This window comes from Lutra lutra, chromosome 7, assembly GCF_902655055.1.
Source record: "Lutra lutra chromosome 7, mLutLut1.2, whole genome shotgun sequence".
In the NCBI taxonomy this organism is placed as follows: Eukaryota; Metazoa; Chordata; class Mammalia; order Carnivora; family Mustelidae; genus Lutra; species Lutra lutra.
The window spans coordinates 50,151,690-50,176,990 of record NC_062284.1 but is presented as its reverse complement, the minus strand read 5'-3'; the positions used below and the strand labels follow the sequence as shown (position 1 = coordinate 50,176,990).

General features: G+C 40.0%; 2 protein-coding genes across 6 annotated transcripts in view; one reads left to right on the top strand and one right to left on the bottom strand.

Moving 5' to 3' along the window:
• RPGRIP1 (RPGR interacting protein 1) overlaps positions 1-13,703 on the top strand; it is an 85,030-nt gene extending 71,327 nt beyond the window's left edge. For all 5 annotated transcript variants that reach the window (XM_047739273.1, XM_047739272.1, XM_047739271.1 and 2 more), the window contains 3 exons: positions 7,649-7,733; positions 10,560-10,690; positions 13,508-13,703. In XM_047739273.1, the coding sequence (XP_047595229.1) occupies positions 7,649-7,733; positions 10,560-10,690; positions 13,508-13,620 (329 nt within the window). In that variant the 3' untranslated portion in view covers positions 13,621-13,703. The remainder of the gene's footprint in view (positions 1-7,648; positions 7,734-10,559; positions 10,691-13,507) is intronic.
• Positions 13,704-13,932: 229 nt separating this feature from the next.
• The window catches only part of SUPT16H (SPT16 homolog, facilitates chromatin remodeling subunit), a 38,971-nt gene continuing 27,602 nt past the window's right edge, over positions 13,933-25,301 (bottom strand). Inside the window, exons 20-26 of the mRNA XM_047739270.1 lie at positions 25,097-25,209; positions 24,696-24,771; positions 23,863-24,032; positions 16,922-17,051; positions 16,141-16,270; positions 15,935-16,012; positions 13,933-15,284 (exon numbers count right to left, since the gene is read on the bottom strand). Of these exons, the coding sequence (XP_047595226.1) occupies positions 15,139-15,284; positions 15,935-16,012; positions 16,141-16,270; positions 16,922-17,051; positions 23,863-24,032; positions 24,696-24,771; positions 25,097-25,209 (843 nt within the window). The 3' untranslated portion in view covers positions 13,933-15,138. The remainder of the gene's footprint in view (positions 15,285-15,934; positions 16,013-16,140; positions 16,271-16,921; positions 17,052-23,862; positions 24,033-24,695; positions 24,772-25,096; positions 25,210-25,301) is intronic.

Genomic DNA, 25,301 nt, shown 5'->3' with positions numbered 1-25,301 from the left:
TTGAAAATTTTCTTGCTTCTTGAATTAGGCCTGTATTCTTATAAACTTCCCCCTTAGAATAGCTTTTGCTGCATCCCAGAGGTTTGGGACCAGTGTATTTTCATTTGTTCCCATGTATTTTTTTGTTTCCTCTTTGATTTCTGGGTTGACCCATTCATCGTTTAGTAGCATGTTATTTAATCCCCATGTAGTTATGCTCTCTCCAGATTTTTTCTTGTGGCTGATTTCTAATTTCATAGCACTGTGATCAGAAAAGATACATGGTGGGGCACCTCGGTGGCAAAATTGGTTGGACATCCAACTTTCAGTTTCAGCTCAGGTCCATGATCTTGGGGTGTCAGGCTCTGCACTCAGTGTGGAGTCTGCTTGGGTTTCTCTCTTCCTCTTCCTCAGCCCCTTCCACTTGTATACTTTCTCTCTCTGAAGTAAATAAATCTTAAAAAAAAAAAGATACATGGTATGACTGATCTTTTTGAATTTGTTGAGACTTGTTTTGTGGCCTAAAATGTGGTCTATTCAGGAGACTGTCCCATGTGCAGTTGAAAAGAATGTGTATTCTGCTGTTTTAGGATGGAATGTTCCGAATATATCTGTTAAATCCATCTGGTCCAATGTGTCATTCAAAGCCACTGTTTCCTTGTTGATTTTCTGTTTGGATGATCTGTCCATTGATATAAGTAGGGTTGTGTGTATGGTTTTAAAATATCAAATAGGCCTAGAAAAAATTTTAATTAAAATGAAACAGTCCCTTTTTCCATCCCTTCTACACAAATCACTCCCTGTTTCCCTCCCCATTCTCTGTGGTCCACCACACCCCTTTTCACTTTTTCTGTTATTTCTTATTATTTAACTCTATGTTTCTGAATAATGCTTCTGTTGCAGCTTCCTGACTCACCAATTTTAGATATTATCTGCTGACTTCCTATCACGACACAAAAAATTTCTCTCTCTTATGGTGTACCCATGTTTCCTTCTTCCCATAGAGTTGGATCATAACTTTTATTTAATCCAATCTTAATTGTTTCTATTATTATGGATATGTAAATATTAATTCTTCAGAACCAAGTAGTATGCCATAGTTAAAATCCTTTTTTTGGGGCGCCTGGGTGGCTCAGTGGGTTAAGCCGCTGCCTTCGGCTCGGGTCATGATCTCAGGGTCCTGGGATCGAGGCCTGCATCGGGCTCTCTGCTCAGCAGGGAGCCTGCTTCCCTCTCTCTCTCTCTCTGCCTGCCTCTCCGTCTACTTGTGATCTCTCTCTGTCAAATAAATAAATAAAATCTTTAAAAAAAAAATCCTTTTTTTTGTATTTTTTGTCTCAATTTTTCATTTGCACTATCTTCATTATGGCCATTGTAATTCTTTTCACATCCTCCAACAGCCTTTCCAAGTTTTCAAACAATCAAACCTGTCAAAGAATGTATCAATTTTTTTTTCCTTGAAGACCTCTCTTCATCCCACCATTCAGCTATTATCCTGCTGCTGGCATTTGGAGAATTTGATTTAATTCTCTCATACTGGGTTTCTTATTTCCTGGGTTCTCTGTCATCCACTTTTATATTTTATATTGATTCACTTTTATATTTTAATGGGTCATATTTTCCAGTAGCTTTTAAATAAAGCATACACTGGGGGGTGCCTGGGTGGCTTAGAGGGTTAAGCCTCTGCCTTCAGTTCAGGTCATGATCCTAGGGTCCTAGGATCGAACCCCGCATTGGGCTCTCTGCTCAGCAGGGAGCCTGCTTCCCCTTCTCTCTTTGCCTGCCTCTCTGCCTTCTTGTGATCTCTCTCTGTCAAATGAATAAAATCTTAAAAAAAAAAAAAGCATACATTGGAAGTACATTGCAATCATCTTGCATGAAATCTATTCTACCCATATAGCAAATGATAATTAGACCCAAGTATAGAAGTGTATTCTGAAAACATTTTTATCCAGAATTTCGAAGCAGTTGGTCCATGATCTTTGCCAGGAGTCTAACCTTTGTATGAAAACTACCTCTACCTGTCCAGAAAACTTGAGCATTTTATCTTTTTCCTTAGTATTCTTAAATTTTAGAATAATGTGTGTATTTTTCCTGTAATTGTTCTAGCCATTCAGGGGTTCTTTCAATCTGGAAGCTCATGGTTTTTAGTTCTGGGAATTTTTATTGCATTTCTTTGATAATTTTGTCCCCAGGATTTTCTCATTTTCTTAGTAGAGTTTTTGATCTTCCAAATTAATCCTCTGATTTTCTCATTTTCATTTTTTTTAAAGAATTTATTTATTTATTTGACAGAGACAGCAAGAGAGGGAACACAAGCAGAGGGTGTGGGAGAGGAAGAAGCAGGCTTCCCGCTGAGCAGGGAGCCCAATGTGGGGCTTGATCCCTGGAGCCCCAGATCATGTGCTGAGCTGAAGGCAGATGTTTAATAACTCAGCCACCCAGACGCCCCTCATTTTTTCATTTTCTTCGTATAATCCCACTTCTATCCTTTCTATTTTGGGGAAATTTCCTTAAATTTTTTAAGATTTTTTTTTTTTAAAGATTTTACCTATTTATTTGTCAGAGAGAGAGAGGAAGAGAGAGCAAACACAGGCAGACAGAATGGCAGGCAGAGGCAGAGGGAGAAGCAGGCTCCCCGATGAGCAAGGAGCCCGATGTGGGACTTGATCCCAGGACGCTGGGATCATGACCTGAGCCGAAGGCAGCTGCTTAACCAACTGAGCCACCCAGGCGTCCCTAAGATTTTATTTTTAAGTATGGCTCAGTCAGACTCTTTTTTTCCCCTTTTTAAAAAATTTATTTATTTTTTATTTTTTTAAATTTTTATTTTTTATAAACATATATTTTTATCCCCAGGGGTACAGGTCTGTGACTCGCCAGGTTTACACACTTCACAGCACTCACCATAGCACATACCCTCCCCAATGTCCATAATACCACCCCCCTTCTCCCAACCCCCCTCCCCCCAGCAACCCTCAGTTTGTTTTGTGGGATTAAGAGTCACTTATGGTTTGTCTCCCTCCCAATCCCATCTTGTTTCATTTACTCTTCTCCTACCCCCTTAACCCCCCATGTTGCATCTCCACTTCCTCATATCAGGGAGATCATATGATAGTTGTCTTTCTCCAATTGACTTATTTCACTAAGCATGATACCCTCTAGTTCCATCCACGTTGTCGCAAATGGCAAGATTTCATTTCTTTTGATGGCTGCATAGTATTCCATTGTGTATATATACCACATCTTCTTTATCCATTCATCTGTTGATGGACATCTAGGTTCTTTCCATAGTTTGGCTATTGTAGACATTGCTACTATAAACATTCGGGTGCACGTGCCCCTTCGGATCACTACGTTTGTAACTTTGGGGTAAATACCCGGTAGTGCAATTGCTGGGTCATAGGGTAGTTCTATTTTCAACATTTTGAGGAACCTCCATGCTGTTTTCCAGCTTGCATTCCCACCAACAGTGTAGGAGGGTTCCCCTTTCTCCGCATCCTTGCCAGCATCTGTCATTTCCTGACTTGTTAATTTTAGCCATTCTGACTGGTGTGAGGTGATATCTCATTATGGTTTTGATTTGTATTTCCCTGATGCCGAGTGATATGGAGCACTTTTTCATGTGTCTGTTGGCCATCTGGATGTCTTCTTTACAGAAATGTCTGTTCATGTCTTCTGCCCATTTCTGATTGGATTATTTGTTCTTTGGGTGTTGAGTTTGCTAAGTTCTTTATAGATTTTGGACACCTGCCCTTTATCTGATATGTCGTTTGCAAATATCTTCTCCCATTCTGTCAGTGGTCTTTTGGTTTTGTTAACTGTTTCCTTTGCTGTGCAAAAGCTTTTGATCTTGATGAAATCCCAATCGTTCATTTTTGCCCTTGCTTCCCTTGCCTTTGGCGATGTTCCTAGGCTGAGGTCGTAGAGGTTGCTGCCTGTGTTCTCCTCAAGTATTTTGATGGATTCCTTTCTCACATTGAGGTCCTTCATCCATTTTGAGTCTGTTTTCGTGTGTGGTGTAAGGAAATGGTCCAATTTTTTCTGCATGTGGCTGTCCAGTTTTCCCAACACCATTTATTGAAGAGGCTGTCTTTTTTTCACTGGACATTCTTTCCTGCTTTGTCGACAATTAGTTGACCATAGAGTTGAGGGTCTATTTCTGGGCTCTCTATTCTGTTCCATTGATCTGTGTGTCTGTTTTTGTGCCAGTACCATGCTGTCTTGATGATGACAGCTTTGTAATAGAGCTTGAAGTCCGGAATTGTGATGCCACCAACTTTGGCTTTCTTTTTCAATATTCCTTTGGCTATTCGAGGTCTTTTCTGGTTCCATATAAATTTTAGGATTATTTGTTCCATTTCTTTGAAAAAAATGGATGGTATTTTGATAGGAATTGCATTAAATGTGTAGATTGCTTTAGGTAGCATAAACATTTTCACAATATTTATTCTTCCAATCCAGGAGCATGGAACATTTTTCCATTTCTTTGTGTCTTCCTCAGTTTCTTTCATGAGTACTTTATAGTTTTCTGAGTATAGATTCTTAGCCTCTTTGGTTAGGTTTATTCCTAGGTATCTTATGGTTTTGGGAGGAATTGTAAAGGGATTGACTCCTTAATTTCTCTTTCTTCTGTCTTGTTGTTGGTGTATAGAAATGCAACTGATTTCTGTGCATTGGTTTTATATCCTGACACTTTACTGAATTCCTGTACAAGTTCTAGCAGTTTTGAAGTGGAGTCTTTGGGTTTTCCACATATAGTATCATATCATCTGTGAAGAGTGGTAGTTTGACTTCTTCTTTGCCGATTTGGATGCCTTTAATTTCCTTTTGTTGTCTGATTGCTGAGGCTAGGACTTCTAGTACTATGTTGAATAGCAGTGGTGATAATGGACATCCCTGCCGTGTTCCTGACCTTAGCAGAACAGCTTTCAGTTTTTCTCCATTGAGAATGATATTTGCGGTGGGTTTTTCATAGATGGCTTTGATGATATTGAGGTATGTGCCCTCTATCCCTACACTTTGAAGAGTTTTGATCAGGAAGGGATGCTGTACTTTGTCAAATGCTTTTTCAGCATCTATGGAGAGTATCATATGGTTCTTGTTCTTTCTTTTATTAATGTGTTGTATCACATTGATTGATTTGCGGATGCTGAACCAACCTTGCAGCCCTGGAATAAATCCCACTTGGTCATGGTGAATAATCCTTTTAATGTACTGTTGGATCCTACTGGCTAGTATTTTGGTGAGAATTTTTGCATCTGTGTTCATCAAGGATATTGGTCTGTAGTTCTCTTTTTTGATGGGATCCTTGTCTGGTTTTGGGATCAAGGTGACGCTGGCCTCATAAAATGAGTTTGGAAATTTTCCTTCCATTTCTATTTTTTGGAACAGTTTCAGGAGAATAGGAATTAGTTCTTCTTTAAATGTTTGGTAGAATTCCCCTGGGAAGCCGTCTGGCCCTGGGCTTTTGTTTGTTTGGAGATTTTTGATGACTGTTTCAATCTCCTTACTGGTTATGGGTCTGTTCAGGTTTTCTGTTTCTTCCTGGTTCAGTTGTGGTAGTTTATATGTCCCTAGGAGTGCATCCATTTCTTCTCAATTGTCAAATTTGTTGGCGTAGAGTTGCTCATAGTATGTTCTTATAATTGTTTGTATTTCTTTGATGTTAGTTGTGATCTCTCCTCTTTCATTCATGCTTTTATTTATTTGGGTCCTTCCTCTTTTCTTTTTGATAAGTCGGGCCAGGGGTTTATCAATCTTATTAATTCTTTCAAAGAACCAGCTCCTAGTTTTGTTGATTTGTTCTATTGTTTTTTTGGTTTCTATTTCATTGATTTCTGCTCTGATCTTTATGATTTCTCTTCTCCTGCTGGGTTTAGGGTTTCTTTCTTGTTCTTTCTCCAGCTCCTTTAGGTGTAGGGTTAGGTTGTGTACTTGAGACCTTTCTTGTTTCTTGAGAAAGACTTGTACCGCTATATATTTTCCTCTCAGGACTGCCTTTGTTGTGTCCCACAGATTTTGAACTGTTGTGTTTTCATTATCATTTGTTTCCATGAATTTTTTCAATTCTTCTTTAATTTCCTGGTTGAGCCATTCGTTCTTTAGAAGGAAAGCATCTGACTCTTGATTTTGGCTGAGGACATGATCTCAAGATTGTGAGACTGAGCCCCACATCAGGCTCCACACTGGGCATGGATCTTTTTTTAAAAAAAATATTTATTTATTTGACAGAGAGAGAGAGATCACAAGTAGGCAGAGAGGCAGGCCAAGGAAGATGGAGAAGTAGACTCCCCGCTGAGCAGAGAGCCCCATGCGGGGCTTGATCCCAGGACCTGAGCCCAAGGCAGAGGCTTAACCTGCTGAGCCACCCAGGTGCCCTGGGCATGGATCTTGCTGAAGATTCTCTCTCTCTCTCTCCTTTTGCCCCTTATCCCCACTCCCCTCTCTTAAAAAAAAAAAAAATTATATATACATATATATATATATATATGTATATATAAATATATATAATTTTTTTAAGTCATCTCTACATGTGGGACTCAGCTCAAACTTACAACCCCAAGATCAAGAGTTACCTGCTCTACCAAGTGAGCCAGCTAGGTGCCCCTTAATAGGTGTAGTCTTTTTTTTTTTTTTTTTTTTCTCTTAAGTAAACTCTACCCTCAGCCTGGGCTCAAACTCACAAGCCTTGATCAAGAGCCTCTACCAACTGACCGAGACAGGTACTCCCTCAGATTTCCTTAGTCTTAACTTCCAGTCATTGAAAATTTGTCTTAGATTTCTAAGAGCTGTTTCTTATTGTCTATTCCTTCTTCCCCCACCCCTTAAGTATATCCTGTCCTTATATGAGGTAGAAGTTTATTTCTTACTTACATAAAATGAATTCTGAGGGGGGACAGTCCCGGGCTGAGGATATGCGATCCTATCAGGGTCCAAACTCCTATCCTGCCCTCCGATCAACCTAGCGCCTGTCTTCCATCCTTTCGGTGAGCCTGTCACCCTTCATGTTGCCGGAGAAAGGAAGGATGCTTCCCAGTTGAGCCTCTTAAGCATACATAACACAATAGCCAGAACTTACCGTGCTGCAGCCAAACCTAGCTAAATAAGAGGCTGGAAAACATATGCTAATGTATTTGAGGCTGCAGCGTTCCCATATATAAATAAGGAGGAAGGGAGAGGGTGGGTGTTGAGACAGGCACCTTGAGTTGAACCTGCTACAAAACTCAAACCTCTGCATGGCCATAAGAAATCAGTCTCCTGGGATTATTCCAGTTTGAGAGTGGTGGGAGCACGTTTATCTTGGCACAATGGCCGAACAGCTTTCCAGGCCGATTGTAAGGCTTCTTTTTTATCAGGGTCAACTAACTTTTTCTTAAAGGGCCAGGTAGTAAATATTTTAGGCTTTGTGGACCAGATGGTTTCTGTCACAGCTATTCAGCTCTGTCACTGTAGTTGGAAAGCAACCATAGATAATATGTAAACAAATAGGTGTTGGCTGTATTCAGTAAAAACTTCATTTACCAAAACAGGTGGCCTGCAGTGAGCCCTCCATTGCCAATCTCTCTTTTCTATCATGGTTTTATGTATGCCACTTATGAAGGTCTTAGTGCCCATATAGCAACAGTGTATGATTCTTCGCTTTTCTCCTGTCTTATCCTTACTGCAGTGATAGACCTGGACCCACTGGAACAAAAAGGCCGAAGGCAGTTTCTGTTTGCCATGCTGAAGAAACAAGATCCAGAGCAAGGACGGTAAGCATTTGCTTTCCACTTTGAAAGAAGGGAGATATTATCCACCCAGGAATTCAGTTTGGTTTTGCACTGATATTGAATATTCTAATAACTTCTTTTGTATTAACTTACTGGATGGATTTCGCATCTCCTTGAGGCTAATTCATGTTTGCAGCCACCTGATAAACTAGATGAATCTCATCAGTGTAGTTCCTCTCTCACCCGTGACAGCCCTTGATGACACTGTTTTTGTGACAGCAAATACTTGAATACTGACAGTGCTCTGTAAGGAATGGACAAAACCCTTTGACATTCCCAGATAATTTATATCTCACACAGTACCATTGCTGGCTTACTAAATATTATGTCTTTATGATAGTAATTTCATATTTAGTTTTTTTTTTTTAAGATTTTATTTATTTGACAGAGATCACAAGTAGGCAGAAAGGCAGGCAGGGGTGGGGGGAAGCAGGCTCCCCACCGAGCAGAGAGTCCGATGTGGGGCTCGATCCCAGGACCCTGGGATCATGACCTGAGCCGAAGGCAGAGGCTTTAACGGACTGAGCCACTCAGGCGCCCCCATATTTAGTTTTTTTAAAAGAAGACTCCCAGCATGGAGCCCGAGGCGAGGCTTAAACTCATGACCTAGAGATCTATACCTGAGCTGAGATCAAGTGTTGGATGCTTCATTGACTAAGCCACCCAGGCCCCCACATGTTTAGACTTTTAAAATTATTTCTTTATAAGATTACTTTGATGTAACTGAAGTAAATTCAAGGCGTACTATCAATTTTAGGGACGTGTCCCTGTTATTCCTCTGGTGTGAAGAGGCCTCCATTTAGAAGCTCCCAATGAAATGCACAGGACATAGTTATACTAAGAAAATTATTCACCATTCAGCTGAAATTTGAAATTCAAATTTAAGTGGGCATCTCTTTGGATTTTTTTTTTTTTTTTTTTTTGCTTTTGGTAAGATCTAGCAATGTTGCCTCCTTTTCAAGTTGTGTGGGTAAGAAATAATACAGGGCTGGTGTTTTAGCCCAATAAATTTGTTTAATTTGCATTTACTTTGTCTCCAATTAGTCATAGAAAGGACTGAAGAAGGAGCCACAGAAATAAATAGTGCATCTGACTTCAGTGTCACTGTGTACTTAAACAGATAGAAGCTTACTGCTAACTTTTGAAAATGTAAAGCGTTTTGTTTGTTTCCCTTCTGCATCAATGTTGAATTTAGTTATTTTCTTTTTTCTCTCAGCATTCCTAGAATACTTTCTTCATTTCCTTACAGTGGTAGCTTCTTCCCTTTTCTTTTTGTAACCTTTTATTCAATTTTAGATTTCGATTGATGTACAGCAGACAGAACATTGACTTGTAATCAGAGAAAGCCTGGTTTTGAATCCTGGCTCTTCCACTTACTGGCTCTGTGAATTTTGAATATTACTTGGCTTGAGGGCTTCTGTGAGGATACAACTGAAATAATTAATGTAGCTTATCTAAAGCATCTTGGGGGGCACCTGGGTGGCTGTCTCAGTCAGTTAGGCATCTGATAGTTGACCTCAGCTCAGGTCTTGATCTCAGAGTTGTGAATGAATGAATGAACAAACGATGAAGAATGAATGAATGCATGCATGCATTTGTCTTGTGCCCTGTACCTAGAAAGGTGAAATTGGGTTCAGGTAGTTAGCATCATCCCTTTGCATTGTTGTAGTTCTCAGTAAGGATACAGAAGCATCATCACAAATGAATATTACTTTGTGAGCTAAGAATGTGTCACTTTCAGAAGAATTTCTTCTTTTTAGCTTCATTCTGTTTAGCTGTGATTTTAAGTCCTATTTTTAGTCCTATTCTTGTTCACTTAGCACTATTAGCCACCAGTATTGCTTTTAAAAAATTAATAGGGATACAGAATGTCCAGAATAGGCAAACCCAGAGAGACAGAAAGTCAATTGGTGGTCTCCTGGAGACTAAAACACACTGTCTTTTTACTAAATTTACTAAAACACACTGAATTGTACACTTGAAAATGGTTAAGATGATGAATTTATGTGTGAATTTTATCTCAAAAAATCAAGTAGGTACTAGTTTCTAGATTTTCGTATCATTCTTTGCTGATTTGAATCAGGAGAATAATGAGTGCGGTGGACTCCTGGCTGCTCGTGGGCCCTGTGCCTTGCACTCTGGTGCCGTCTCCAGACATACAACTCAAAGGAATACACTTTTTATATGTTTTGTAATTCTGTATTCCTTCTGTTTTCCTTTGCTCTGGCTTGATACCCAACTTTTATTTAGAAATCTAAGAACTCTTCTAATTCTCCTATAATCTTGATTTTTTGCAACACCTTCACTGTCCACGACAAATCTTTCATCAGAGTTGTAAGCTCTCTTAGAAGCATCCTATATGAATAGGTTTCTTTTTTAAAGATTTTATTTATTTATTTGACAGAGAGAAGCAGCAGTTAGAAGGAGAGGGAGAAGCAGGCTCCCTGCTGATCAGGAGGCCGATGCAGGGGCTAGATCCCAGGACCCAGGGATCATGACCTGAGTGAAGGCAAACATTTAACCACTTAACCTACTGAGCCACCCAGGTGCCCCTATCCGAACAGTTTTGAGACAACTTGATCAACTGCATCATCTCGAGTCTTAGTTCCCTCTTTTCCAGACCTATCATTCCTTTAAAATACACCAGTTCCTTCTCTTTTGCCATTACAGTTATGTAAGATGAAGGCCAGGGAAAACGGATTCAGGGAAAACACTGTATAATTTATGATTGATTACCTTTATCATTATATATGTATTTTAAGCCTTACAGTATCAGCAGTACTGAGTTAAATGGAATTTTTCCTTTAGTTTAAAGTTTACAGTGGTAAGTGATCCTATGGACGATGAAAAGAAAGAATGTCAAGAAGTAGGATACGCGTTTCTGGAACTGTGGCAGATCATGGAATCAGGAAGAGATGGTGTAGAGCAAGAGCTAGAGGGTGAGTAATAAACGTTCATACTTCTCTGTTTCACTTATTTCTAAGGGAATCAGCCTAATCACAAATTCTCTTCCAGTTTTACCTTCAGTATATAATTACCACTATGAAGGTGATGATACAAACTGGATCCAAATCCAGTTTGTATATTTAATATTGAAATAACTGTAGCTGTATTTATTTCTAGATCGAACATGAGTAGTCAGTTGTCTATTTTAGCCCAGGTATCTCATGACAACCAGAATACAATCTTTTATGAAAAAATCCAGTGTTTGAAATAGGGGAATTTTGAAGACCAATTCTTTTAATTTCAGTCAAATTTCAACATCAGAATTTCTGATTTATCGTAAGCATATAAGGTTTGTAAAGGCAGCAAACACCCTCCGCTTTATTTTTTTGATTTATTTATTTATTTGACAGACGGAGATCACAGGTAGGCAGAGAGGCAGGCAGAGAGAGGAAGGGAATCAGGCTCCCCGCTGAGCCGAGAGCCCCATGTGGGGCTTGATCCCAGGACCCCGGAATCATGACCTGAGCCGAAGGCAGAGGCTTTAACCCACTGAGCCACCCAGGTACCCCAACACCCTCTCTTTTTAAAAAATGCGCGACCCTTCCTCTAGTCTCTTCAACACTCACTCACCTACTCCCTCACTCATGGTATTTGTTACTGAGTTTTTGGGGGTGAGTTTTCTTTTTAGTTACCAAATCTTAACCATCCTGCTTCAGAAGTGTTTTTTTTTTTAACTACATCCCCACTTCCACCCCATTTCCATCTGCTACAGTGTTTCTTTACAGAAAGTTTATCACCACCTTCTTCTTAAATCTGTTTTTAACATTATTTGCTGCAATACTGGCGTGCTTGAAAAATATCTGCCTTTGGATGCCTTTAGGTGGGCCTGTTCTGTCCAGTCCCACTGCTCTTAACCCTGTGTGTCTGGGATTTCACATTTACCTTATCTGCAAGGCTGTGGTAGGGTCCGAAAATTACCCACTAGACCAAAGGTTTTCAAACTGCCAGTCCTTACCAACCAAATAATGGATGGCGAAATTAAATTAGTAAGTCATGACCAGAACTGAGGGGGAAAAAACTAGAAAATATCAGAGTGCTCTGCACACAGATTTTTGTGACACTTTCTTATGTACATGTGTACTGAGTCATGATATAAAATTATAATGAGATTTGAGGGATACTTTTTAGACCAGGGGGTACAGAGTTCAAACTAGCTGGTAGATAAGATTCTTCATTTTATTCCTCTAGTACCTTACCGGCTGAGGTACTGGGCAAGTCATGTAACCTCTCTGTGCAGGTTTCCTCAACTGCAAAAGGAGAATAGCGTTGCTCCCTCACAGGCTTGTCCAGAGGATTGAGGGAATGCTTAAGTGAAGGCTTGTGGGAGAGGAATATTTAGGACAGGGCTGGCTACCTGGCACATGGCGAGTGTGGTCTCTGTCACCTGTTTTTTTAACTTGTACTCCCAAGTTCAATTCCTGTCTCCATTCCCCAGACATGCTGCACTCTTCCTGGCTTCAGTGCCCTTTGTAGAGAAGAAAAATCCCCTGAAGCTTTTTCTGTCAGGACCTCAACATTTCTAAAGCCAATGAATATGTCTCAATTATTTTTATTTTTTTAATCATCAAAAGAAAAATTTATGGTAATTTATTTTGGCTGCCCTTCCTTCCACTCAGGCTTTAATCATGTTGGTCTGATTTCAAAGACAAAACACTGCTTTCTATCCCTGCAGCTCTCTTTTCTCTTAGCACTTTCAAACTCTGCTCCTTGAAATATTTTCTGTTCTGGCTATGCCTACACCGTTCAGTTAAGATCAAGTTTTCATGGGGCGCCTGGGTGGCTCGGTGGGTTAAAGCCTCTGCCTTCAGCTCCGGTCATGATCCCAGGATCCTGGGATCAAGCCTCACATCGGGCTCTCTGCCTGCTTCTGTGCCTACTTGTGATCTCTGTCAAATAAATAAAATCTTTATTAAAAAACAAATGATCAAGTTTTCATCCAAATGCTTTATTGACTCTGTTCTTACCAATTTTCCTAACTGCCCAATCCAGTTGGTTTCCTTATTCATCCTACTTGACCTTTCTAAATCTCTAAAATTATTGCTCATTCTCCTTTTAAAATGCCATTCTCAGGCACCTGGGTGGCTCAGTTGGTTGGACGTCTGCCTTTGGCTCAGGTCATGATTCCAGGGTCCAGAGATTGAATCCCACATCAGGCTCCCTGCTCAGCGGGGAGTCTGCTTCTCCCTCTTCCTCTGGGGGTGCACACTCTCTCAATCAAATAAATAAGTAACATCTTTAAGGGGAAAAAATACATACATGCATGCCATTCTCCCATTTTTACACCATTTGACTTTCCATATCACTTTATGGGGGATCCTTCTGTTTTTTTACAGGGTCTTCCACCTGGATGCTTAAACAATGGAGCCACCAAAGACACCCTGTATATATACAGAGCTTCACTTCTGCCACTTCTTGTAGCTTTCTAAACTTGTCGTGTTCTCATGTCTTGGCCTGTGCTTATGATATCTTAAAACTTAGCTCAGGGACTGTCTCTAGAAAACCTTTTCCGATTCCTCCATCCTGGCTTAGGTGCCACTTCTGTGTGTTCCCAAAGTACCCAGAGTTTTCATCAGAGCACTTCGCATACTGTACAGACTGTGCTCTCCCTTCTTTTCCGCTTAGACTGTGCCCCTTGTGAGGGAGTGTCTTTTAGTATCACCATCCCCACACACAGCACATGGCAGTTAGGTAAGTGTTTTCTAATTGAACAGTGCTGCCATCTGACCTGTTTGCCTTTCCTCTCCCAACAGTTGTCAGCCCTGGAGATCAGGTCACCCAAATAGGAAGGCTGAAGGTGTCCCTTCAAGCTGCTGCCGCCCTCCAGGCTATTTACAAGGAGATGACAGAAGATATGTTTTCATGATGGAGCAAGTACTATTCCATTCTAAACTTCCTGAGGGGACCATAGTAAAAAGTCTCTTATAAAGTAACTTGCTATACCATGAATTTGGTTTACTGTGCTGTTATCTCTCAACCTAATGACAAAAGCTTAGAAGGATGAAAGCCAATTTCTGTGATCTTCCCCTGACAAAGGCATTATTCTTTAACGTCTCAGCACTCTCCCAAGTGAGAAAAGCAGGCCTGCTTTCAGGAACTGCAAAAGAATGTTCACAAAAGGTGAGTTTACAAAAACAAAACAACCACCAAAAAAAAAAAAAAAAAAACAAAAAAAAAAAAAAAAAAGCCACAGTTTATTTATCTTTTAGTTCTTCCAAAATTGAAAATATCAAGTCCTACTGCTAAGGAGAAAAAAACAAACAAACAAACAAAATCCGAAACCCCTCCCCCCCTCTTCTCTTAAAGTCACAGAACACAGAAGGAACTGCAGTGGGACAGGTGAGTGCAGAGAACCAGGAGGGGGAGGATGGTGAGATAAACTCCCCAAATACTTAAAAAGCTGTTCAACAGAAACTGTGATAAATACAGGACAATGCAAGACCAGTAAAAATAAGGAGCAGCAGTGATGAGAGGCTGTGTTGTAGACGTGGCCTCCCTTCCTCTTCTCTTTTCTCATCGGTATTCTAGGCCCCAGGCATGACCTGCCCCTTCCAGATCTCAATGTTGATTCCTCTGAGCCTCCTTCTAGGTTTCACTAGAAGCAGTGTGTGAGGCACAACCATTCTTCCTCAGATACATCAGAAAAGAAACAGTGGTAATTTTGCTCCTACCATGGTACCATGGGTGAATTTGTGAGGAGGAGGAAACTGAGCCAGGGAGTGCCACTGCTTCTTAGGTCGTCCAAGGCAAGGCAGCAGACACGCTTCTATCTGTGTGAGGCCAAAAAGCAGGAAACTCAGACAGAGTTACCAGCCGGATCTGCCTCACTAGCTCAGGTGGTATGATTTATCACAACTTTTAGCAAATTCCAACAACCTTTTCTTGAGTACTGCAAAGATGGGACATAAAGAGATGTGAGGAAGGTCATGGCAGTAGGGTAGGATGGAGGCTCGGATCTGCTGGTCAAGAACCATGGTACAGGTAGTTAGGGGTCACCTTGTACCAATGTCTTGGAAATACAGCTTTGAGACATCAGAGAATAGGATGTCAGAAGCCATCGATGTCCTGGCAGAAGGTGGCAGGAAGAGAGAGGAATGAAACGGTACTTATTAACAGTGGAAGCCTCTGCCCTTCTTCAAGAACACCTCCTCCCTCGCCATCTGGATGGGGCCACTGGCACGTGTCCTGGTGGGCCTGGAATTCCCCGAGTAGATTGGTCCACACAAATGGCCCCCTAAACCCATAAACACAAATGGCCAAACTTCAAAAGAAAAAAAAAAAAAAAAAAAAAAAAAAAAAAAAGGAAAAATACAGTTTCTATGTCATGTAAAATTTGTAGGGGTTGGCTGGATAAAGAATGGAACTGAGGACCAAAGTTCAGAAGTTACTTCCTCTTTTTCTTGGGGGGTGCAGAGCTGTGTCTGGAACCACGGTTAGAGCCACGGCCTGAACTGTGCACAGACGCCTTCCTCTTCCGGCTCATACTTCGACTCTGTTCTTCTTCTTCCTCGTAACGACTTTCACGGTCCGCTAAATAGGAGAAAGGCATTACTCGTTAGTGACAGGTTAGCTTTGATACCTAATAGTACATGACAGTATGCACCACTACAATGTGCACTCTGCCATCAAACTTAGGTTTTAATCTGTTAGTCACTTCTTGGTTGTGTGATTTTGGGCAAGTACTTAACTTTTCTGAACCTTGGTTTATGTATTTGAATGATGGAAAATTATTTTATGATTAAATAAGGCAATCTATGTGAAGTACCTATCCCAATGCTTGGGATCCAGTAGATATTTCCTTTTCATCTTTTAACTTGTATCTGGTGTTTGGGTTCAGAGTAATTAAACTGGTATTACAAAAACAATCCCAACCCAGAGGAGGTCCAGAACATTAAACTATTATAGGACTTAGATTTGGAAACTGGATGGCCTAATTCTGGAGCCTATATATGGCTATCCCAGCTATGGGCCCATGTGAAGAAAGCATCCATTACAGAGTCACGCCACTTGGAAGAGTGTGGACGCATTCCAGAGTTTATCTGCTCCTCTGATGAGGCTGCAGCTGTAACTCCACATGAGTTTTATAGTGTTCTTTTGTTTTTCACATTAGGCAAATAACATTTCAAAATACTAAAATCTGCTAAAAATTTGCGCCTCAAAAATAACAACAAAAAATTTACCTTTTCGGGCTTCTTCCTCCAGTTCATCCCAATCCTTTCCACTCTCTTCTTCACTACCCAATGATTCCTTGGAATAGTCTAAAATAAAATTGATTAAGCATTAGTCTTTAGATAGGAATGGAATGCCAGAATTCTTTCTTCCTTTTTGAGTTTCCAAAAATGACAGCAGGTTAAAAAGCCATGAAAAATTTTCCCTATAGACTAACCTGATTCTTCAGCTTCTGATGAATAATCTTCATCACTATCCTCCTCCTCCTCTTCATAGTCATCCTCTGAAGGATTAAAAGTCTCATCCTCGATTTCAGACTCTGAATCCCCTTCCTCAGCATCACTCCCCTGGTGAGTCAGACAGCGTAATACTATTTACTGGATTTTTTTTTTTCTTTTACATTCACTTGATTAATGAATTGATTTAACCCACTTGGCACACCAACATTATTTCTTTTTTACATGAAAAAAAAAAAAAAATAAAACAAAACCCCAAAACCCTGAGTGACCAAGAGACAGAAGGGCTAAATTACTGGAAAAGTGCAATTAGACAAATATCTAATTCTATTTCTTAAATATTCACTTCACCCTTCCTTACCCAGGAAAATTAACCACGAAAATATGCTTGTAATACTGCATTATGCAGAGATGAAGAACCACTTCTTAGAAAACAATTTTTGCAAAATGCCCTCACGTTATACCTGAAACTGGTATTATGCTATATGTTAATTATATTTCAAATTTTTAAAAAAGTTAAAATGAGCTGAAGAATTTCTTCCCAATATCAAGAAAGAATAATTTTGCAATTTCAAAGAAATCTGAGTGACTACCAATCCCTAATTTATCATCCACCTGTAAAACTACCCTGGAGAAACAACACAGGAAGACCAAGCTCCCACTCAGTCTGCTCCCTTTGGTGTTACTTACATGGCATTTCCTAGCCGCCCGATGGTAATGGGCACCACCATGTACCAGAAAAGAAACCCCACACTCACGCACCTCACCCTCAGGCTCTAGGAAAGACCAGCCACCTTGTTCGAAGAAGCCCTCGGGGTCGTCGACAATGGTCTTCATGATCTTAGTCCAGTTGAGGGACTGTACTCCTTCTGTGTACTTTAGGTCACAGGAACTGAGAAACGGGACAGTATGAAGTCAAAATCAATTCTCTGTGTTTTCTGAGAAGGTACTGTGTCATCTTGTTCATAAGCATCTTTCAATGCAGGTAACCTTTTTCTAAATATAGGATAGCTGACATTCTTTTGCACTATGCCACCAGAACAGACCTGGTGGCTAACATCTGGTCTGCTAGAACCAGCCCTCACCAGAGCAGCATTCCAACCGAAGCAAGCTTTGTCTCTCGAACAAAGCTCATGTTTTTGTTTTCCATTTTCTTTCTTAAGCACCAACTTCCCTATCTTCCTTTAGCTTTTTCTCCTCCTCATCTATGTTTTCCCCTCTCTGACTCTTATTTGCAAGTAGTTTCAACTTATAACCATTTCTATGATTCTTACTTTCCAGCTTTAATCACTCTGCAGTTGAGAAACAGCCCTGGCCTTCCCGCCCCGATCCCCCACTGCTTTCTTGCCCCGACCCCCCACTGCTTTCTTACATACTGCTTATTTGGTGCAAGGTCTATTTGAAGATAGGGATAAGTTTTTTGTTTGTTTAGTACCTAAAAAGTGCCTTGTATTAAGACATTTAAATGACTTTCTTTTACCCACTTCTGTTGAGAAGAACGCAATCAATTCAAGTGGGCAGGAAGGAAGAGAAAAGGAAACCAAAGAAATGACAACAGCGAGGATCACAACAAGAAACCTTTGACACAAAACCTATCTGCGATCCACTGCCATAAGTTTGTCATAGGCACTGGTATCGTATATGCTGTAACTTGTGCTTCTAGCCATGGTGGAATAAAATGGACTAGATTTACCTTTTCACTTTAAACAACTAGAAAACCAAATGAGATATGAAACAGCTTTCAGGGTGCCTGGTGGCTCAGTTGGTTAAGCCACTGCCTTCAGCTCATGATCCCGGAGTCCTGGGATGGAGTCCCGCATCGGGCTCCCAGCTCCATGGGGAGTCTGCTCCTCCCTCTGACCTTCTCCCCTCTCTTGCTCTCTCATTCTCTCTCAAATAAATAAATAAAATCTTTTAAAAAAACAAACAAAAAAAAGAAACAGCTTTCAAATACTGGAGGAAAAGCAGCACAGGATTATAAAGGAGGATACATATAGGGTTCTGATTTATAACTGCCTAAGTTTTCTGTCTGGAGGCAGTTCCCAGGCTGCTATGCAGGGAAGGGGGGAACCCATCAGAACTGAGAGAAGTATTTGAGGAGGCTGAGACAGCTATAATTTTGAGGCAGGAATACTGGAGGAGAGTGATAGAGTTCTAGAAATGTGAAGAGGGATCCCCTCCAATCTGTGGCTGAAAACATATCTCCACATGTATGAGAGAAAGCTAAGTAGAGCTGGGCAAAGCAGCACTGGAAAGCAGCAGGCCAGATAATTCCCAGATCTCATGCTGAGCTGGAAATAGTTCCTGTTCCCACCAGCTTCAATGACAAACAGTGAATCAGAGTCCTCAAAAGAGTACTGCCCCAGCAACGGGGTAAATTAGTCCTAGACAAAACGTTATTCTGAACCAGCACTGGTGACATTTGAGAACAACTTCTGAAAGACCAAGTGGTATCCAAGTCATTCAACTATACCTACAATGAAATCTAGAAAAAAAGTTAAAACCTAGCACACAAAAATGTGTAGCCACACAGTTTGGCAGTTGATCACAAAATATCAGACAGGCAAAAAGGCAGAAGAAAAAATTCAGCCAGTGGAACAGACCCAGAAAATACAAAGATGGTGGATGGAAGTATCAGATAATGATGTTTAAAAAGTTATTATAAATGAAGGGAGAGAGAAACTTGAAGATGCTGAGAGTGAAGAAACGTGTAATTAGTCTCAGAAAAAAAAGAGGGGGCAAAAATATTTGAAGAGTAATGGCCCCATTCGTCCTCTCTCTCTCTCTAGAAAAAGAACAAAAAATGGATAAAACATTTCTAAATATGATGAAAACCACATACCCCACAGATCTGAGAAGCCCAATGCACACTAAGCAGAATAATCATTTAAAACACAGCAAAGTACCTAATAATCAAACTGCTAAAAACCAGTGATACAAATAGAAAATAAATACCCTGAGGAAAAAAGGCAATCTGTACAGAGGTACAAAGAGAGTAGACATCTGAGCAGAAGCCAGGTAAGCTGCAAAACGATGGAGCACCATCTTGTGAATATTAGAAAAAAGACTCAACTTACAATTCTATATCCAGCAAAAAAAATCTTTCTACAATGAAAGGGAAATAAAGACTTTAAAGAAAAAGCTGATGGGCGCCTGGGTGGCTCAGTGGGTTAAAGCCTCTGCCTTCGGCTCAGGTCATGATCTCAGGGTCCTGGGATCGAGCCCCACATCGGGCTCTCTGCTTAGCAGGGAGCCTGCTTCCTCCTCTCTCTCTGCCTACTTATGATCTTTGTCTGTCAAATAAATAAAAAATCTTTAAAAAAAAAAAAAAAAAGAAAGAAAAAGCTGAGAGAATCTGTCACCAGAAAACCTGTGCCTCAAATGCTAAGAAGGAGGAGGTTTATGTAGCAAAGAAAAATTAAAGCAGGGGCACCCAGGTGGCTCAGTGGTTTAAAGCCTCTGCCTTTAGCTCAGGTCATGATCCCGGGGTCCTGGGATCAGGCCCCACATCGGAGTCTCTGCTTGGCGGGGAGCCTGCTTCCCCCCCCCTCTGCCTGCCTCTCTGCCTAGTTGTGATCTCTCTCTCTCTCTCCCTCTCTCTGTTAAATAAATTAAAAAAAAAAAAAGCAGACAGAAGGTTGGAACCACACAATGGAGTGAAGAGCACCAGGAATGGTAAATACATGAGTAAATATTGAAGACTTTTTCCCTCATTTTATAAATTAGGAAATAACTGCTTTGGGGCATGAGCCTGGCTCAGTCAGAAGAGCATGCACCTCTTGCTCCTGGGGTCATGAGTTTGAGTCCCATGTTGGATGTAGAGATTACTAAAAAAAAAAAACAAAACAAAAACAACCAAAAAAAATCACAAAACAAAACAAACCCAAACCAAAAAAACCCCCAAAAGACTTTAATATACAATCAAAATTAATCCAAAAGGGAGCATAAAAAGAGGAGAAAAGCAATGAACAGAGGAGAAAAACCAAGAGCAAGAAAGTAGACTTAAACCCAACCATACTGATAGTTAATGATAAATGTAAATGGTCTCTTTTCACAACAACCCAATTAAGAGTAGAATAGATTAAACAAGTAAGACCCAGGGGCGCCTGGGTGGCTCAGTGGTTTAATACTCTGCGTTCCGCGCAGGTCGTGATCCCAGGGTCCTGGGATCGAGTCCTACATTGGGCTCTCTGCTCAGCGGGGAGCCTGCTTCCTCCTCTCTCTCTGGCTGCCTCTCTGCCTACTTGTGATTTCTCTCTCTGTGTCAAATAAATAAAAATCTTTAAAACAAACAAACAACAAAAAAAGTAAGACCCAGATATATATTGTCTCCAATGAAGCCACTTTGAACACAGTCAAGAGTAAAAGGACAAAAAAAAGACACATCATACAAACACTAACCAAAAAGCTTCTAAAGCTATTAGTCCATAATAATGAAACACCAAGTAGATTATGAAACAAGGACTATGGTTAAGCCACTGCCTTCGGCTCAGGTCATGATGCCAGAGTCCTGGGATCGAGTCCCGCATTTTTTCATGATGGAAAAAAAAAAAATAAAATTGAACTGCTAGGCAAACTAACGAAAGAAACAAAAATGATCAATATTAGGAATGAAAGGGAACATCTTCATAAATTGTACAAATACTAAAATTGGTAACTTAGATTAAGATAACCAGTTTGTTGAAAGACATGAGATGATTCTAAAATTTACATAGAATAGTCAATGTAATATATATATTTTTATATATCTGTCAGTAGTGGGGGGAAGGGCATGACACAGGACCAGGGGAGAGCAGCAGGCAGAGGGAGAAGTAGGCTCCCTGCTGAGCAAGGAGCCTGATGTGGAATTCAACCCCAGGACCCTGCAATCACGATACAAGCCAAAGGCAGAAACTTAACCAACTGGGCCTCCCAGGTGTCCCTAATACAGCCAATTTTGAAAAGAAACATATCTGGAAGACTTACACTACCTATTTCAAGACTTACTATAAAGCTACGATAATTATGACGATGGTATAAGGACACACAGACGCCAATGCAACAGAACATTATCCAGAAATAAGCCCTTTCCTACATGGTTGATTTCTTTTTTTTTAATAAGATGCCAAGATAATTCAGTAGCTGGGGATAATCTCATCACATGTTACTAGAGTAACTGGCTGTATGTAGGCAAAGTATGAACCTTGATCCTGTACTACAGTAAAAAAATTAGCTCCAAATAGATCACAGACCTAAATAGGAGACCTGAACCTATAAAACTCTAGAAGAAAACAGAAAACATTTGACTTTGGGTTAGTCCATTTATTAGATAAGATGTAAAAAGCAACAATTTCCAAAAGAAAGATTAGATCTAACAGGTTTCGTGAGGATTTTGCACTAGTCTTTACTAGTTTCTTTAGTCTTTAAAAGACACTCGAGAAAATGGAAAAGGCACAGAAACTACTGAAAGAAAATATATTCAAAGGGTGCCTGGGTGGCTCAGTCGGTTAAGCGGCTGACTCTTGATTTTGGTTCAAGTCGTGATCTCAGGGTCCTGGGACTGAGCCCCGTGTTAGGCTCTGAGCTCAGTGGGGAGTCTGCCTGAGGATGCTCTTTCCCTCTCCCCAGACTCACATTTTCTCTAAAATAAGTAAGTCTTTAAAAAAAGAAGAAGAAAACATATACAAAACCTATATTTAAGAATATATATCCAGGGGCGCCTGGGTGGCTCAGTGGGTTAAGGCCCCTGCCTTCGGCTCAGGTCATAATCCCAGGAGGGATGGAGCCCCGTGTCGAACTCTCTGCTTGGTGGGGAGCCTGCTTCCTCCTCTCTCTCTGCTTGCCACTCTGCCTACTTGTGATCTCTGTCTGTCAAATAAATAAATAAAATCTTAAAAAAAAATATATATATATATATATATATATATATATCTCCAGTCTAAAGAATTTTTAAAATTTATATTTTAAGAAAGATTTTATTTATTTGAGAGAGAGAGAACGTGCCCGTGCACATGCACAAGTTGGGGGAGAGGCACAGGGAGAGGGAGAATCTCAAGCAGACTACATGCTTACTTACCACAGAGCGTGACATGGCTGAATCTGATGACCCTGAGATCATAACCTGAGTGGAACTCAAAAGAGTCAGATGCTTAGCTGAGTAAGCCACCCAGGTGTCCCTATCCAGTGTAAAGAACTCTTACAACTCAAACAAGCAAGCTCCTTTTTAACATCAGCAAAAAATACAAAGTTACTTCCTCCAAGACACAGAATGACACATAAGCATATGAAAAGATGTTCATCATCATGGGTCATCATAGAAATGCAAATTGAAACCATAAAGAGCACTGCACACTGCATAGCTAACATTATAAAAAGAGAAAAAAGCAAGTGTTGATCAGGATGCACAGCAACAATTCTAACATAATGCAGCTTTCTACGGGTTTTCTGGAAAGTGATTTGGTAGTTTCTTACAAAGTTAAGTTGAACACAGACTTAACCACAAACCATACAACCCAGCAGTGCCACACTTAAGTCATCTACCCAAGAAATGAAAACCTACGTTTACACTTTAAAGACCTTCTATAATGTTTACAGCGGCTATTCATAAGAGCCCCCACATGGAAACAACTCAAATGTCTACTAAGTGGTAGTTGCAGTATGGAGTATCCGTGAAGTGGAATACTCAATAATAAAAAGGATACACTCAACAACCTTCAAAATTTCAGAGTCATTGAGCTAAGTAAAGGATGCAAGATACAAAAGGTTACATACTGTAGGCTTCCATTTATGTGAAATTCTAGAAGAAGCCAAGTGTACAGTGATAGAAACCAGGGGTAAGATTGTGGGAAGGGGAATGACTATAAAAGAACTTTCAGGAGTGAAGAAATCTTCTATATCCTGATTATGATGGTAGATTCAAGACTGTATCCATTTGCTAGAACTCATCAAATCACATACTTAAATTGGTGAATTTTATTACATGTAAGTTTTCCCTCAATAAAACTTGTTTTTTAAAAGTCATATGCATTTACACGTACTATTTGTGACATTACACCACTACCTACCTGCATGTTTCTTAGGAAAATCCTCAGGGAAACCACAAATTTGTATCTTTCTCATAACTTAATTTCTATATTCGCTCAACCCAGTTCTTAAGAGGAGGTTTATACTTAGAGCACTTCCCATTCACAGGTAATGGGGGTGGGGGTGGTGGGCAGAGCAAACTACACTCAAGGCTAACCAAGCCTCACCCTTTACACCTAGAGAGTAACATCTCCTGGACACAGAGTTCTCATATTTCCGTGAGGAATTTTTTTTAGCTGAAGTGTGTAAATACGGATGTCAAAGGCTACAGTAAAAAGATCTCATCTATCTCATTGTTCAATAAAAATAAGAGAACTGGTAAGAGATATGCCTCCCTTTTTATAATTAAATTATTTCACATGTGTTTAGTTTTTTTTATACAGCTATCGAAGAGTCAAAAAAAAATCTATGACTTTGATTCTGTATGTGTAAGTATACATCAACTACTGTTGGAATTTCAGGAAAAAGTTATTAACTCTATCCAATAAGATTTCAAATTTTTAAGTCCTGGGATATAACTCAACCCAAAGGCAGATTTACCCTCAAGTACACCAGAAGATTTTATATACAACACACCACACTCATATTCTGTAATATAGGGCTCACAGGGTAAATGGGAGACTGCTGGCCAATTTACTTACTTCAACCATTCCTTGATGGGGTCTAGGGAGGCTACAGGAATGGCGTTGATCATCGTGACTTTCTTGCTGTAGTCCTTGTACACTATCACCATATCAAAGTTCTTCAGGTGAAACTGAACCCGCTCAAAGTGAATCAGCTCCACTTCATCCAAGGTCACCACAAAAGGTGGCTGTTAGGGAGAAACTGGATCACTACCACATAAATCCTCTAAAGCACCAGGCTTTTCAAATTCTGTCAGAATCTTTTTTTTTTTTTAAAGATTTTATTTGACAGAGATTGAGCACTCCTGTCTTTTTTTGTGAAAGACTAAAAGGAAAATAACATGCTGAGAAGTCCTGGTAAAAGGATTTTTAAGATCAAAATCTTTCCTCAGGGAGAAAAAAATTTAAGGCAACTATGAAGAGACTATTTAAAAAACTAAAGAGACTTCTGAAAAATCTTTTGTTTAATAATTTATGTCTAACAAAGTTATCGGGGCACCTGGGTGGCTCAGTCAGTTAGGTAAGTGTCCATCTGACGATTTTGGCTCAGGTCATGACCTCAGGGCTGTGAGATCAAGCTTGATGTTGCACTGGGTTAATTTTAATTAACTCAATTTTCTTAAGTTAATTAAAATTAAGTTAATTAATTAGCTTAATTTTCTCTCTCCCTCTCTCCCTCCCTGCTCTAAAGTAAAAAAAAAAAAAAAACTTTCAAAAATGAAAATCATCAGAAATAAAAAGGACCTAGTTTTCAAAATACCTATCTTAAAAAAAAAAAAATCAAAATACCTATCCTTCTGCTTTCTTTTCTCTAACAATTTTCTTACTGAAAGGAGGTAAGAAATACTCACCCACTCTGTAGCATTTACCAGCGCACTACTAGTGGGCTGAAGGAGGCAAGTACTCCTGTAAGGAGCGCCATTAAATCTGAAAAAGAGTAAGAAAAAAAGACTCACATAAGACTGGGCCTATTGCAAGAGAAATATGCTACCACAATACACTTCTTTCCTTTCCCCATTCCAAACCCAGCTCCAGCATGCAAACTGGAGTCATTTCCAAGGGAAAACTCTCAGTCTGAGCCACTCACCCCCGCCCTAAAAATGTTCAAGAGGGAATGGATGTCTCAAAGGTTTTCAATCAAAGGAAAAAGGGAATGATCTGTTATGCTGAGTTATTATAAAGGAAGAATAACTAATTTTTCTAATAGGTAGACAGCAACACTTCAGGCCAAAAAGATGAGGAGATATGTTACCCCAAGTCCCTAAAAGGCACTTCAAATTCCAGTTCCTCCTTAGTTAGAGCCTCTACTTTCTCAATGAAATTTTTAAAGGCTGTTTTCAGTTTATGCCTCATTTCCCGTTCCATCTGTATAAGAAAAAAAATACTAATTAACCATAGGCATCACTTTACTTGTTAATAGTACATCCCTTCAAAAAGTCCGAAGTGCTTCTACAGTC